The 16510-nt window shown below is 48.9% G+C and overlaps 1 protein-coding gene and 2 long non-coding RNA genes across 3 annotated transcripts in view; 2 read left to right on the forward strand and 1 right to left on the reverse strand.

Annotated features, from left to right (window-relative positions):
* The window catches only part of LOC310659292, a 269655-nt gene extending 266864 nt beyond the window's left edge, over nucleotides 1–2791 (forward strand). The window contains exon 2 of the long non-coding RNA XR_014502726.1: nucleotides 1812–2791. This is a non-coding gene — a long non-coding RNA (uncharacterized lncRNA). The remainder of the gene's footprint in view (nucleotides 1–1811) is intronic.
* Nucleotides 1–16510, forward strand: part of LOC310659301 — a 327135-nt gene that overhangs the window by 279990 nt on the left and 30635 nt on the right. The window lies entirely within an intron of this gene.
* SMO (smoothened, frizzled class receptor) overlaps nucleotides 897–16510 on the reverse strand; it is a 31075-nt gene continuing 15461 nt past the window's right edge. The window contains exons 5-12 of the mRNA XM_083401965.1: nucleotides 14993–15212; nucleotides 14052–14175; nucleotides 13484–13576; nucleotides 12713–12821; nucleotides 9462–9647; nucleotides 7876–8024; nucleotides 6614–6748; nucleotides 897–5544 (exon numbers count right to left, since the gene is read on the reverse strand). Of these exons, the coding sequence (XP_083258091.1) occupies nucleotides 4898–5544; nucleotides 6614–6748; nucleotides 7876–8024; nucleotides 9462–9647; nucleotides 12713–12821; nucleotides 13484–13576; nucleotides 14052–14175; nucleotides 14993–15212 (1663 nt within the window). The 3' untranslated portion in view covers nucleotides 897–4897. The remainder of the gene's footprint in view (nucleotides 5545–6613; nucleotides 6749–7875; nucleotides 8025–9461; nucleotides 9648–12712; nucleotides 12822–13483; nucleotides 13577–14051; nucleotides 14176–14992; nucleotides 15213–16510) is intronic.

Genomic DNA, 16510 nt, shown 5'->3' on the forward strand with positions numbered 1-16510 from the left:
TTGCTCGGTCCCAGCTCCTGCCAACCTAGCAGTTCAAAAGCACGTCAAAGTGCAAGTAGATAAATAGGTACCACTCCGGTGGGAAGGTAAACGGCGTTTCCGTGCGCTGCTATGGTTCTCCAGATGTGGCTTAGTCATGCTGGCCACATGACCCGGAAGCTGTACGCCGGCTCCCACGGCCAGTAAAGCAAGATGAGCGCCGCAACCCCAGAGTCGGCCACGACTGGACCTAATGGTCAGGGGTCCCTTTACCTTTTAAGAGGGTGGAACTGCTTTGAAAATACACCCAGTTCCTTGCTCTGGAAGGAGGAAGGCATCTAAATCCAGCTCCGCAGTGCCACCTGCTGGCAGAAACCTCACAAGGAATATCTCCCCTTTTCTCTCTCTTCCCAGCCTGACAAGTCTAGGAATCCAGAAAGCTGACCGTCGCTCCATCCTGCCCAGTGATGTCTACACTTTGGACTGAACCTGGGACCTCTAATACTGAGCTATGTCCCTTTCTATAATTCTTCATCGTGGAAAGAAAAGCTCTTGAGATTGTAAGGCTACCAGACTTTTTTTCCAATGAATCCGGGGACACTTCAAATAAATAAATACGACACGTTTGGGACGTTGATGATGCAGCGGAGCCAATTTGCTGCCTTGATCTCAACCGCCACGCTTCCCCTTCCTCCGAGGCTTCTATCGCCTTTCTCTCTGAGCCTAGGCAGCCCCTGAGTTGTGGGTTTTTCGGCGGCGGTGGTGGGGAAGCGGTGAGCAGTGGGTCAGGCATAGAAGGCGGAGAAGGAGGGCCGAGAGCGGCGGCTGTGGCGAGGCCCGGGCAGCGCGATGCCTCCCTTCCCACCGGAGCAGCCCCAACCCCATTCCCACTTTCGTGCAAGCATACAGAAATCAACTGGAATATAAAACAGTAAATATTTATTTGACAGCTGCGTATTGAAAATATACGATTTCTTCCTTTTCCCCACCAGATGCTTGGTTGCTTACTCGCTTACAATGTACGGGTCTTGTCTTAACCTTACCCAAGTTCAGTAGCCTTAAAAAGTAGACTTAAAAAAATACAGCACAGATCAGCCTTCTGGCCTGGGGGCTACAAACAGCACCCACCCACCCCATCAAAACATCAGCTATATTGGTGGGAATGACATTTATAAAGCAAGCTGTGATGCCCCAACAAGCAGTTCGTTCTTGACTGTAAGGTCTTGGGGGCAGAGACCAGTTTTCATCTCCATTCTTTGCTGTCAATCAATACCTTTTGGTCCTCCCCCTCTGTCCATCAACTGCCACAAAAGCAAGATGAAATACACTCCTCTTTTTTTTTAGTTGTGCATCTCGGATGAACAAAACTCTTTTTGTGCTGGTTCAAATCCCACCCACTCAAAACACTGTACCCCAGAACTTTTAAATTTCTCTATTTGAAGAGCTGGCTGTTTTACACGGTCAACAAATGGCCTGGTTTTCTTAGGAAGGGCACCATAGAATTGTAGAGCTAGTCAAACTGCTTGCAATGCAACAGTCGCAGCTGAATCGCCAAAGCACAATTAATTTTCTCCCAAATTCCGATCAGCGTGTTAAGCAGAGGTACCCTTAATTTAGATCCTGGGGTAGGCAAACTAAGGGCCAGATGCTGGATCCGGCCCAATCGCCTTCTAAATCCGGCCCATGGACAGTCCAGGAATCAGTGTGTTTTTACATGAGTAGAATGTGTCCTTTTATTTAAAATGAATCTCTGGGTTATTTGTGGGGATAAAAATTGGTTCATATTTTTTTTCTAAAATATAGTTCGGCCCCTCACAAGGTCTGAGGGACAGTGGACCGGCCCCCTGCTGAAAAATTAGCTGACCCCTGATTTAGATCACTAAGTGAAACTAGAATAAAGATGGTCCAGTTGAGATGTTCCCAGAAATCAATGCTCATAGTGATAAGAATAAGCCACAGTGACCATAATTCACTTTTTCTCTTCTTCCCCACTCCACATTAGAGGCAGGTGTGGAAAACTTGTACCTCCGGTTTGCAGCTAACCAGCTTACCAACAGCGACCAAACGAGGCTTGGGCAAGCCATTGTTTCCTCTCCAACCAGGATCTGAAATCGTATTTCAACCCTTGCTTTCAGAACTATGGTTTGCACAAACCAGAGTTTGCTGCATTTCAAGGAAACTGGGGGAGGAGGGCAAGAGGAAGAGAGCGAGCCAATGCCAGTGAATCAGATCACTGAATTAAAATGCATCCGGTTAGGATCCTGCACTGCCGGGGGGTTGGACGAGATGGCCCCTGCCAATGCTACAATTCTTTGATTCTATAAGGAATTAAGATACCGAGGCTGTGAATTCTATACACATTTTCCTGGGAATAAATCCCATTCAACTCAATGGGGCTTACTCCTGAGTAACCATGCTGAAGATTGCACTGGTTGTTCTTTTTAACAGGATCTAGGGCTTGGTCGCGAACCGGGTCTCTCTTAGATCAATGGGGATTACGGCGGACGCTCGGGTTGCGAACGTGATCTGTGCAGGAAGCACATTCGCAACCCGCAGCGCCGCGTGTGAACATGCGCGGGTTGCAATTCGGCGCTTCTGCGCATGCGCAATTTAGCGCTTCTGCACATGCACGACCGCCGAAACCCGGAAGTAACCCGTTCCGGTACTTTCGGGTTTCGGCGGTCTGCAACCCAAAAAAACGCAACCTGAAGCGTCTGTAACCCAAGGTATGACTGTACTTCCAGATATATACAGACAGGACTGTGGGCTTCAACAGAGGTAATTTTCCTCCTTGTAGCTCAACCTTCCCCCCTCAAAAACACTTAGCAGGCAGTCCTTTGGGGACTGTTCCAATTGCTATTTATTTCTTAAATTTGTATTCCCACCCAGTCAACCTTTTCTTCCCCCACAGAGGTGATTCCCAGGCAGTCTCCCATCCAGACACTGACCAGCCCCACACCTGCTTAGCTTCAGCATGGGGCCATACACCTTGGGACTAGGAGACAGAAGGCATTATTCCTCCAACTAGGGACTGCTGGGTAGCGTTTTTCTCTTTTAAAATTCATTTCCTATGAAAAGGCTACGAAGTCTAAGCTCTGACACTATTAAAACAAAAACTCACCTCTGCGCTTTATACGTCGATATGTTAACGAACGGCATGAAATTACAAAAAAGAGAAACAGAAATATTTCAACGTGTTACCATTGCTCCCCCAAACTCTCCACATCCAATAGGACGTTTGTGTTTACTTAATACGACGGTTGCTTTCCCCCCATCCTTGTTGCGAGACCAAAGTGGGCCTGCGATACAGATGATGAAAATCAAGACTACAACTCCCAACAGGCAATACAGAGGTGGCACACACTGCATGCTGGGATGCTTGGTCCCCCCAAGCAGCCCTAGGCTTCTGACTCCCAGCTGGGAATCCTTTCTATGGGGAATGTTCTCAGAGTAGGGTGAATCCCATTGGAAGGATGGCACAAAGTGGTCCTAGAGAGGAGAGCTGCGGATCCTGTTTCCGCGCCCCCCCCCCCCCCAGATACTGCTGCACTTCAACTCCCATCATCCCTGTGCTGCAGATTACGATGGGAATTGGAGTCCAGGAACCTCCAGAAAACTACAACTTCCCCCAGGCCTGTTGAAAGGAGTCGGGACGTTGGTCCAGGCCTGCAACCTCCAGGCTGGAGACTCTCCGGGGATTCAACCTGTGATATCCGATTTCCGAGAGCCGAAGGCAGAGCCTTCCAAGGGCTCTGGCACAGATCTGTAGCCCGGCCTTGCGCATGAATCCGTCAACAAGGTGCAAATATACCCAAACCCATCCATGCAGCAAGCTGTGCTCCTCCTTGTCCAATCAATATTCTTCTCCAGGTTCCCTTGCGACACCTATTTGCCAAACATCAAATGTGCAAGGCAAGAGCTGGATCTACAAAGCATGGATCGTACACCAGGGTGGAGGAACTCAGGCCTGGGGTCTGAATCTGGCCCTGAAGACCTCTATATCTGACCCTCGGATCTGTCCCCAGGTCTCAAGGCCAGCGTGTTTATGGGCGGCCGGAACATGTCACTGAACTCTAACGATGACGCTCGGCCTACTGTACAAAGGCACAATTTGTTGCTCCGCCCATTTTTGCCACTGGCTCCACCCACCGCTGCCATGTGACCCCCGGGAAAGAATGAGGTGGGAAAGGTTCTTCAGCTACAAGATCAGAACGGATCCCAACCGCCCTTCCTTCTGGGCCCGCAATAAACCACACGGCCCTTCCTGCTCTGTACCCACCTCACGAAAACCAGTGCGCCCGCTCACAGGAGGGAGGGAGCGTTCACACACACCGCCGACGGGGAAGAGACCCGGGATCTACTTCAGGGCAGTGCCATTTGGCAAGCCCTGAAGAGGATCTGTTTGGAAGCGCAGGGAGAAGACTTGAGGACCCTCTCTAACATCTCGCCCGACAGGCGCTGCGACCGTCGCTGCTCAAAAACCCTCCCTTGCCCTCGATAAATATCCCGCAAGATCCACACAGCTCCTGCAAGATCCATGGTGCGGAAGAAGCATTCAGTGATCTCCATCTCAGGAGATCTGCCTGTTTTCCTAAGCAAACGGCGAGGCAACGGCGGACGCGTTGGGACGTGCAAGATTTCGTCTGGAGGGAGGAAGGAAAGGAAAGAAAGGACAGCTTTTGCACCAAAGTCAGAAACAAGAGCTCAAAGAAAACCGTCTCTTCACGCCTGTTATCTCGGCAGGGAAAATATAGCTTCTTCCTAGCAGGGCAAAAACCCAGGAGACTGTTTCTGGGGGGGGGGGGGGGAACAGAAGCTGGGAACGTCCACTTCTCCCGTCATGGCTGTTCTACAACCAAATAAACCTCTTCTCCCTCGTCCCCCCAAAGTCGTCCTCTGGAAAGGGTCTTCCGAAATCCTAGAAATCAGAATCGAGGTCCAGCAATTCCGCATCCATGAGGTTTGTCCGGGAGTGCATAGGGGCTGGCAGCTCCCCTCGCCGTCCCTGGGCCTGCGGAGCCCTGCGCGGGGTGCCGCTCAGAAAGGCAGGCCCCGGGGCCACGCTCCGGGGTGGCGGCTGGGGGAAGCTGCCGCGAGGCAGAGGCTGCCGGCGTCCCGGGAAGAACCAGAAGCCGCTTCCGGGCCCTGCCTCCTCCACGGGGCCGTTATCCGGGCAGAAGGGGTGGCTGACGGGAGGCAGGGCGGCACTGTTGCGCCGGCAGCCGAGGGCCGACGGGTGCTCTGGGGGCGGCCCCCTGGAAAAAGGGTCCTCCTGGGGCATGGCCGTGGGCCGCCAGGCCGGGTAGGCCCTGGGCGCAAGGACGTCGTTTAGGGCCTGAGCTTCTCTGGCGCTGGCGACGAAGCCCTTGGTCTTGGGGAGCTGGGGGAGGCGAGGGACGGAGCTGAGGCGCTGTGGGGCGAAGGGGTCCAGGTCATAGGCAGGCCCCATGGGGCAGACCTCCTTCTTCTTCCGCCGCTTCTTCTTCTTGCGGCTCAGCTTCTTCTCCCGCCGGGGGGACAGCTCGGTTTCCACCAGCCACAAGTTGGCTCGCTCCTCGGGGGGCACTGTGTGGGTGGGCAAAGGAAGGGCAGAGGCGATGGTTAGGGGGGATATGGGACCTCCGTCCGAAGCCCCCCACCCCAGAGCACACACCTCAAAACCCCAAATCGCTGCTTGCTTCGAGATGGCTGATTCGTTTCACGGCACTCCCAGGCCGAACCAAACGTTCAAAGAGCTGTGGAGGCACATGAAACCATCATGGCTTCCCCCTGCAAAGGATTCTGGGAGCTGGGGGTTTGCTAAGGGCGCTGGAAGTTATGAGGAGACTCCCCGCCCCACCGTTCTCCTTAAAGGTAAAAAGGGTAAAGGGACCCCTGACCCTTAGGTCCAGTTGTGGCCGACTCTGGGGTTGCGGCGCTCATCTTGCTTTACTGGCCAAGGGAGTTTCCGGGACATGTGGCCAGCATGATTAAGCCGCTTCTGGCAAACCAGAGCAGCATACGGAAAGGCCGTTTACCTTCCCGCCGGAGTGGTACGTATTTATCTACTTGCACTTTGACGTGCTTTTGAACGGCTAGGTTGGCAGGAGCAGGGACCGAGCAACGGGAGCTCACCCCATTGCGGGGATTCGAACCGCCGACCTTCTGATCTGCAAGTCTTAGGCTCTGTGGTTTAACCCACAGTGCCAGCCACGTCCCTACCATTCCCCTTACGGAGCTACAATTCCCGGAGAACAAGAGGGATTGATTGTTGAACAACTCTGGGAATCGAAGGGAAGGCCACATTCATAGCATACATTTTGAGGGCTGGGATACCACTTGAAACCGTCATGGCTTCACCCCCAAAGGATTCTGGGAGCTGAGTTAAGGGCACTGGGAGTTGTAAGTTCCCCTCACTGAAATACAATTCCCAGAGCTCCCTGTGAAGAAGAGGGATTGGTTGTGAAACCACTCAAAAATAACAGTTTAGGGGAAACATCAGGGAAATGTCATAAACTGTCATGTGAAACAGCCATAGATAGCAGACACCCAGTATTATTATTATTTTTGTAATGTTGTTATCATTGCTTCCCTTGCTTTGTCTACACGCCGAACAGAATATTATTGAAAGAAGGAAGAAAATAAGCAGAATTACCCGGCGTCGCTACCGGAGTGACGGAGACATCTTGAGACAAAATGGCTCCCCTCCTGGCTACCATCTTGGTCACATGCTGGGCCCAAGCAGAGGACACATCTCCCGACGGCTCATTGATATCGAAAACCAAACCAGCTGGGGAAAACATATTTTTTAAAAAATAATCATGTATATAACTAAAAGGGGGAAGGGGAGAACATTTCAAACGTTGAGTTTTTCAAAACCTGCATCCCCTCAGAATTATCTCAGCTTCCCAGAGAAGAAGAGGGATTGATTGTTGAACAACTTTGGCTTGAGATACCGATTAGGTCCATAAATTACCATACAGTCATACCTCATGTTACGTTCTTTCAGGTTACGTTCCGCGGCGACCCAGAAGTACCGGAAAAGGTTACTTCCAGGTTCCATCGCTTGCGCCTGCGCAGAAGTGCAAAATGACATCACACGCATGCGCCGAAGCGCCAAATCGCAACCTGAGCAGACGCGCCGCTGCGGGTTGCGCTCTTTTCACGTTGCGAACGAGCCTCCGGAACGGATCCCGTTCTCAACCAGAGGTACCACTGTATAGCATATATTCAACACAAAATACCGTGTTTTTCGCCCTATAGGACGCACTTTTTCCCCTCCAAAAATGAAGGGGAAATGTGTGTGCGTCCTATGGGGCGAATGCAGGCTTTCGCTGAAGCCTGGAGAGCGAGAGGGGTTGTTGCGCACTGACCCCTCTCGCTCTCCAGGCTTCAGGAGAGCCGCAGCGCCAGCTCCACAAGATCAGGGGACAGCGGGGAGGCGGAACGCTGCCATCCCGCTGTCTCCCGATGTGGTTTGGAGGCTGACGGCGGGGAGACGCGTGCTTCTCCCCGCTGCCTGCCCCGCAAGCTCCAGGGACAGCTGGGAGGCACAGCGTGTCTTCCCGTTATCCCCGGACCTGGTCTGCAGGCGGGAGGCGGGGAGAAGAGCGCTTCTCCCCGCTGCCGGCCCCACAAGCGCCTGGGGGGGGGGAAATAATTTCCCCCCCTTTATTTCCCCCCCCCAAAAAAACTTGGTGCATCCTATGGGCCGGTGCGTCCTATGGGGCGAAAAATACGGTAGGCGACAATTTCTTGTTGACAAAGGACAGCTGGACATATCAAGGGCCCCATAACCTTCAGTAGCTGAGGTCCATCATCAAACCGAAATCCGGCCCTGGCCCAGCTGTGGGAGGCTGCCCTCCGTCGGGCGGGCACGGAGCCCCAAGGCACCCCCTTCCCTGTGGACATACGTACCAACCGGCCCCTCGTGCGAGACAGTCCGCAAGCTGAAGGACAGCTCTTGGTTGGGGTTGTGCTGAAGCTCTTTGCGCCGCGAAAAGGCCTTGGCAATCATCTTGCTCTTCTTCAGCCTCTTGGGCTCATTGCTGCTCTGGCCAGTCAGCCTGCGGGGAGCGGGGGGGGGGGGATTTATTTCATGAAATTTAAACGCCGCTTGATCAGGGGGGAAACATCCCAAAAAACCCTCAAAGCAGTTTACACACACACAAAAACGGAATAAAATCACCCCTAAGAAAATGTACCAGCGATAATCTAAGACATTCGAAAGTTAAAAACCGGGGAAATAAAAACGCAGCTCCCTTTAATGATTGGATTGAAGATATGTGCAAACTTGCTACGCACAAACAAGTTGTGTACAAATGTAGACTTGCCATGGTGAAATTTAACAATATTTGGTATTCATTTTTATAGATACCATATTAGATTAAGGTCTGGTTAACAATAATAATAATAATAATAATAATAATAATAATAATAATAATAATAATTTTATTTATATCCCGCCCTCCCCAGCTGAACCTGGGCTCAGAGCAGCTAACAACAGTAAAATAATACAACATTCTAAAATCAGTTCAAATCAAATATCAAGTCGTCGTCCCCCTTTTTTGTAACGTACACAGTCTCTTTTTTTGTTTCATTTTCTACATGCGTACTATTTCTTGTTTCTTAGTTTTTATGCACTTATATTTTTGTACTTTTCATTTTTCAATAATTTAAAATTTAAAAAACCAGACTTAAAAAAAAAAAGATTGAAATGCACCTCAAATTTCTAAACTGCTGGGCCGGTAATTTTTGTCTAAACCAGCCTTTCTCCACCTGTGGGTCCCCGGATGTTGCTGAACTGGAACCCCCATCACCCCTAGCTAGCAAGGCCAGAGCTCAGGGATGATGGGAGTTGTAGTCCAACGACATCTGGGGACCCACAGGTTGAGAACCACAAAAATGGTTTCAGCAGATACTGAACAGAGTGCCGCGAAAAGAGTGCCAATCGTTCCAAAGTTTAGCTGCTGACACACTAAAATACAGTGGTGCCCCGCAAGACGAATGCCTCGCAAGACGGAAAACCCGCTAGACGAAAGGGTTTTCCGTTTTGGAGGTGCTTCGCAAAACGAATTTGCTATGGGCTTGCTTCGCAAGACGAAAATGTCTTGCGATTCCTGGGGGTTTTTTTCCTCTCCCCACCCCCTTTTTCTAAGGCACTAAGCTGCTAATAGCCTTTTAGCAGCTAATCCCTTAAGCCTTTAATAGCCGCTAATAGCCACTAAACCGCTAATAGTGCTAATCCGCTAATCCGCTAATGGGGTTGCTTCGCAAGACGAAAAAACCGCTAGACGAAGAGACTCACGGAATGGATTCTTTTCGTCTTGCGAGGCACCACTGTATCAAGTTCTTACAAATGGTTTATTATGTAACGGTCAGCATCATCAGGTCGGCCGGAAGCCCAATGCAGAGCAGCTGGGGCTCTGGCGCCTGGAAGCCGCAGGATGGTCTCAAAATTTAAATCCCGGCTTCTTCCAAGGCTGGCTAGTCCCAGCTCTTACCTGCCCCAGGTGCGCTTCCAGATGAGGAGGGTAGCTTTGGTCCACACCCAGGTGCTCATGGAAATCCCCGTCCCAAACATGGCAAAGAGATTGATCTTCTCCACCAGCAGACTAGGGCGGTTCTTGATCTCGCAGTCAGGGATGGGTTTGTTGGTCTGCGTGGCAATTGTCACGTTGGCCTCACACCTGCAGGGGGCAAGAGCAGAGGTGAAACTTGCGGGGGGGGGGGCAGAATATTATTACAGTGGTGCCTCGCAAGACGAAAAGAATCCGTTCCGCGAGTCTCTTCGTCTAGCGGTTTTTTCGTCTTGCGAAGCAAGCCCATTAGCGGTTTAGCGGCTATTAGCGGCTATTAAAGGCTTAAGGAATTAGCAGATTAGCTGCTAAAAGGCTATTAGCAGCTTAGTGCCTTAGAAAAAGGGGGTGGGGAGCGGAAAAAAACCCCCAGGAATCGCAAGGCATTTCGTCTTGCGAAGCAAGCCCATAGAAAATTCGTCCTGTGAAGCACCTCCAAAACGGAAAACCCTTTCGTCTAGCGGGTTTTCCGTCTTGCGAGGCATTCGTCTGGCGGGGCACCACTGTACAAGATTCTTATGATTATCATTGATTTGTTTGTTGCCCGCCCTCTCCCCTAAGGTCCCAGAGAGGGTTACCAAATTAAAAGCAGCATTAAAAAGAGTTGATGGGATCGCCTCTCCTGGTCTGCCCCGCAGAGGACCTTAAGGTCCATGAATAATCACAGTTTAGAGGTCCCGGGCCCTAAGGAAGTCAGACTATCCTCCACCAGGGCCAGGGCCTTCTCAGTGGTGGCTCCGACCTGGTGGAATGCTCTGTCCCATGAGACTAGGGCCCTGCAGGATTTAACCTCCTTCCGTCAGGCCTGTAAGACAGAGCTATTCCGCCTGGCTTTCAATTTGAACTTAGCCTCATCTTCTATTCCCCTTCCTTCCCGTCCCCTTCCCCTTTTATGAAGATTATCCGCTCTGCGATCCCACAGCTAATTCTCCCCTGGTCTCCTCGCTGGCCCAAGTAGGACTAACTTAGCCAGCTAGCTAAGTTATCATATAACGTTTATTGGATGATCATCTAACGTTTATTGGATGAATTTCCCCCCTAAATTGATTTTTGAATTCTGAATTCATTGTTATTCACGTTTTATACCGTATTTTATGCTGTTTTTTGTTGCATCAATTAAGTGTTTTAAATTTGTTGTTAGCCGGCCTGAGCCTGGCTTTCTGAACTGGGAAGGATGGGGTATAAATAAAAATTTAATATTATTATTATAAAACAACTTACAATAAAAAAAGGAGAGGTAAAGGTAAAGGACCCCTGACAGTTAAGTCCAGTCGCAAACGACTCTGGGGTTGCGGCGCTCATCTCGCTTTACTGGCCGAGGGAGCCGGCGTACAACTTCCGGGTCATGTGGCCAGCAGGACTAAGCCGCTTCTGGCGAACCAGAGCAGCGCACGGAAATGCCGTTTACCTTCCCGCCGGAGCGGTACCTATTTATCTACTTGCACTGGTGTGCTTTCGAACTGCTAGGTTGGCAGGAGCAGGGACCGAGCAACGGGAGCTCACCCCAATGCAGGGATTCGAACCGCCGACCTTCTGATCGGCCAGCCCAAGAGGCTCAGTGGTTTAGACCACAGCTGTCAAACATACACCTCAAGTGTTAAAAGCCGGGGTACACAGGCGGAAGGAACCTCAGACCTCCAAACAGCCATCTGAATTTGAAGAGATATCAGGAGATTATAGCTGCAAGGTTAAGGTTGCAATCCTAACCACGCAGACCTGGGAGTAAGTGCTACTGGATTCAATAGGACTTTCTTCTGAGTAGATCACCCCGCCTAATAAACGCCCCCCTTAGAAGACACATTTTCTCCTGTGCGAGTGGAGTTGGAATTCTGGGATTATGTGTGAATCCTGTTAAACAGGGGTGGGGAACCTGCGCCCCCCCCGATGGGGAATTACAACTCCCAGCAACCTGGACGGACAATAGTCAAGGGTGATGGGAGTTGTAGTCTAACAGCACAGATTCCCCATCCCTGCAATAAAAAAAAAAAATGAAAGTACCCCAAATTTAATTCATACTTTAACCAACGCATTGGCTAAAGCTCATAAGATCATTCAACAAAGATTTCTTTAAATCTGCAAAGATTATTGATTTGAGTAGAACCCGCTACTCAAAGTACTGGAGCCTGGAGAAGAGGAGGTTAAGGGGTGATATGATAGCCATGTTCAAATATATAAAAGGATGTCACATAGAGGGAGAAAGGTTGTTTTCTGCTGCTCCAGAGAAGCGGACACGGAGCAATGGATCCAAACTACAAGAAAGAAGATTCCACCTAAACATTAGGAAGAACTTCCTGAGAGTAAGAGCTGTTCGACAGTGGAATTTGCTGCCAAGGAGTGTGGTGGAGTCTCCTTCTTTGGAGGTCTTTAAGCAGAGGCTTGACAACCATATGTCAGGAGTGCTCTGATGGTGTTTCCTGCTTGGCAGGGGGTTGGACTCGATGGCCCTTGTGGTCTCCTCCAACTCCATGATTCTATGATTTTATGATTCTATGAAAGTACCACTTATAGCCTGAAAATGAAGCATCCTATAGGGAAACCCTGCTGCTGTCGAATTGTGATGCTTTCTTCCAGACAATGGTTTGTGTGTAAGAAACTGAGCTCTACTTGGAGGGCGATTGGGCGTGTTATTGTTTTGTTGTTTTGGTTTGAACATTTCCTTGTGTTCTATCCCGTATTTTATTCTGTGAACCACCCTGAGATCTTTCAATGAAGAACGGTATACGAATTTAATAAATAATAATAAATACACTGTGATTCTGGACGTCGTCGCAGAATCTGGATTTCCTGGTGTACAATTCAAAGTGGGCGTTTTGGTGGACGTGGGTTTGTTCCGCAGATACACCATTTCCCAGGCTTGGCATCAGCATGTGAGCATCTGCCAGGGGTCTTCAGGGCCACCTTTAATCCCTTATACATCCCTCCGCTCCGATACTCCCCAGTGCCTGACGGCTGGGAGCGTGAGGCGCCATCTTGATTTCCCACAATGCCCCTGGAGTGTTGCTCCATCCCAGCCTTTGCCACCCAGGTGCCTCAGCTCTTGAGCTACACAGCATGGCACCCGAAGGGCATTGGGTTGGCCTCTAAGAGATCACCCGCAAAAAGAGCCACCCACGAAGGCAGCCAGTGGCCCCCTGCCTGGAACAAGAGGGGAACATGGGTGGGCACCCGCTACTCACAAGACGTACTCCCGGAAGCTCCTCTCCCACTCCGCCTGGTTGAAGAAATCGTAGAAGTGGCACCCAAAGGTGATGAACACAAAGCCAAACGCCAGGAAGCCAAAGATCCCTGCCAGGGAGGGAGAAAGAAATTGAGTCCGTCACACGTCCAGCTACTTCAGGGCATGGAGGAGTGCAGATATCCAGAGCGTGGGGGTCAGGGGGGATTGCTATGAGGAATTATGAAATATGGAGCAAGCCACTGTGTCCCCGATGAAAGCATGGTGTTGACTGGGTTTGATTCATTGACAATCGTTTCTGATCGAATCCCACAGGCCTCTCCACCTCTGCCATTTGCTTTCTAACAGATTGGCGGCTAACAGATTGAGGTTGAATCCTGACAAGACAGAAGTACTCTTTTTGCGGGGACAGGAGGCAGGCTGGTGTGGGGGACTCCCTAGTCCTGAATGGGGTAACTGTGCCACTGAAGGACCAGGTATGCAGCCTGGGAGTCATTTTGGACTCACAGCTGTCCATGGAGTCGCAGGTCCATTCTGTGTCCAGGGCAGCTGGTCCTTCAGGAGTAATAAATAATACAATTTTATTTATATCCACCCTCCCCAGCCAAAGCTGGGCTCAGAGCGGCTAACAACAGTAAAAATAACACAGTTTACATAAAACCACAATCAATTAATGTTGTCCCAACTTCCTTTTTCTCTGCAGGAACTGCCCCCCCCCCCAAAAAAACCCCCACAACCTACAGATCCTGCCACGCAAGTCCGGCCTACTCACCAAGGCGCAACATCGTCTCATTGATCTTACTAGCGGCTTTTTCGCTCAGGAGACCTGGGTGGTTGCTTTTGATGGAGAACAAGGTCATCACACCTAGGAGGCAAGCGGCAGAATTAATAATAATAATAATAATAATAATAATAATAATAATAATACAGTGGTGCCTCGCAAGACGAAATTAATTCGTTCTGTGAGTTTTTTTGTTCTACGAGTTTTTTCGTCTTGCGAAGCACCAATGTGTATTGACGGTTTCCCATAGGAATGCATTGGCGGTTTTTTAAAAAAGGCGCAAGACGTTTTCGTCTTGCGAAGCAAGCCCATAGGGAAATCCGTCTTGCGAAGCAACTCAGAAAATGAAAAACTCTTTCGTCTTGCGAGTTTTTCGTCTTGAGAGGCATTCGTCTTGCGAGGTACCACTGTAATAATAATAATAATAATTTATTATTTATACCCCGCCCAACTGGCTGAGTTTCCCCAGCCACTCTGGGCGGCTCCCAATCAAGTGTTAAAAACGGTACAGCATTAAATATTAAAAAGCGCCAGAGAGAAGAAATTGAGAAGAGCCCACCTCTGATCAGGAAATAGCCACCGATGATCAACACTAGGCCGATGGGGGCCAGGACAAAACCGGCTCGGTAGCGGTAGTTCTTGTAGCCCACAAAGCAAATGCCGCTCACAGAATCCCCGTCAACCTGGGAAAGCAAGAGGGAGGGAGAGACAGGGAGAGAAGACAGAAAGCTTAAAAAAACTGGAAACAAGTACAGTGGTACCTCGCAAGACGAAAACGTCTTGCGCCTTTTTTTTAAAGCCGCCAACTTTGATCAGCAGGCTTTTTAATGGGGAAGCCAAATAGATCATTTCCAGAAACAAAAACCTTTGATAATTCCAAGCAGCCTGATTGGAACAAATGTGAGCTATACTCTCTGCATGCTCTTTTAATAGAGATGAAGCTTGTTTCAATCTTTTTCTACTAGCCTAATGTCTATCACATTATGTATGTATGGAAGCGAGAGCTGGACCATAAAGAAGGATGATCGCCGAAGAACGGATGCTTTTGAATTCTGGTGCTGGAGGAGACTCTTGAGAGTCCCATGGACTGCAAGAAGATCAAACCTCTCCATTCTGAAGGAAATCAGCACTGAGTCGGACACAACTAAACAACAACAATGTCTATCACTTAAAATTATGGTTGCCATTTTTATGTAGAAAAGCGATTACCAGTAAATCATCGGTGAATGTCTGGAGCATAACTACTCTGACCTTAGTGGATTTTAAGTGACTTTCCCAGACTGTCATCGGTTGCATTTTTGTTCTAAAAATATGAAGAGCACACAGCAGAAAGTAGTGAAATAACGTGGTCCGTTCTGTCAGGCACTGAGCATTTAAGGCAAAACATCATGCAACTTTCAAAAGAATCCAGATTTACTATGTAAACCACTTTGAGTCTCTGTTAGGGGGAAAAGGTGGGATACAAAAAATAATAAATAAATAAAATAAAAATAAATTTACCTGGGCAACCGCCAGAATGGCAACGGTGAGGACGAAGGGAACAGACCAGGTGACCAGGTGGAAGTAGGAGGTCTTCCCCACCAGCGGCTGGTAGGTGGTACCCAGCGCCTTGAAGGATGTGTGCCAGGCATAGGTAAGCATGACAAACCAGATTACACCCGACATCAAGGAATAGTAGACGATGACGAAGATAATCACGCAGGAGAGGGTCTCGTTGGAGCTGCAGGTAGAGGAAAGGGCATTTTCTTAAGAAAATGTTTAAATATTATTTCCCCCCAAAGCCTGAATCCTTCCTGCTAGGAATTATGGGTAATGAAATTCCCAAAAAAAATTTAAAGCAAGTTAAACGACAGGGAGAAAATAAAGTTAAGCGCGTATTCAAGGGATTTATTTTGAGAACAGAATGGTGTACAAAGCAAGTTTCAATTAAGGAAGTACCGTATTTTTCGCTCCATAAGACGACACTTTTTTCTTCCTAAAAAGTAAGGGGAAATGTCTGTGTGTTTTGTGGAGCAAATGCGTGGTCCCTGGAGCCGAATAGCAGATTGTGTTTTGTTTTGTTTTACAAAGAGGGACGGGGGTGTTGAAACAAAGCCGCTGATCATTTGCAGATGGGGAGAGAGATAAGGGACGCTAAAGATAAAGGAGGCTGCCTGGGAGGGGGGAGGGAAAGACAGCAAATTTGCAAAGGGGTAAACAGGAAGACTAAAGCAATAAGGAAAGAAATTAGAAGAAAAGGAGGAGCAAAAAACTGCTCCGAGGGAAGGGAGTGTTGAAAGGCAGCAGGTGATCGGTAAGCGATCAGGAGGGAGATAAGGGACGCTAGAGATAAAGGAGGCTGCCTAGGAGGGGGGAGGTAAAAGCCCATGGATCCTCAGGATTTTTGCATTGGGTCACCCCAAATTCACCATCATCAGATCACATAGCATGTCCATGGCTACAGCCTGCACCAAAAAAATCATGCACCCACTGTTGCGTGGGGCCGCAATGGCGCAAAAATGTGGTTACAAAGCACGGGTCCACATGAATCCTCAGATAATGACTGTTTATTTTTACGCTCATCTTTATTTTGTCTTTAACAAATATCTTTTCCCAGTAGTGATGTATGGAAATGAGAGCTGGACCATAAAGAAAGAAGTAGCACCTTAGAGACCAACTAGGTTTGTTCTGGGTATAAGCTTTCTTGTGCATGCACACTTCTTCAGATACTTACATATATAATAAGACTAAACCTTAACACAAAGCATACTATATACAGAAGACCACACTAGAAGGAAAAGAGTTAGAAAGGGAAAGTGAAACCCAGGTTCCTTCTTTTATAGTCAGCATGACCTAGACCAGGGGTCAGCAACCTTTTTCTTTTTCCCCCCTTTTTTAAATTTTTTATTTATAAAATTTTCAAATTTAACAATAAAAAAAACAACACTTTCCATTTGAATTATACATCCAATTCTAATCTTTCCATTTTCAGACTTCCTTCAGTCTATCTGGAAATTTTAATGTTTTCACAGTTATTCA

This window comes from Podarcis tiliguerta (genome assembly GCF_965153285.1).
Source record: "Podarcis tiliguerta genome assembly, chromosome: 10".
In the NCBI taxonomy this organism is placed as follows: Eukaryota; Metazoa; Chordata; class Lepidosauria; order Squamata; family Lacertidae; genus Podarcis; species Podarcis tiliguerta.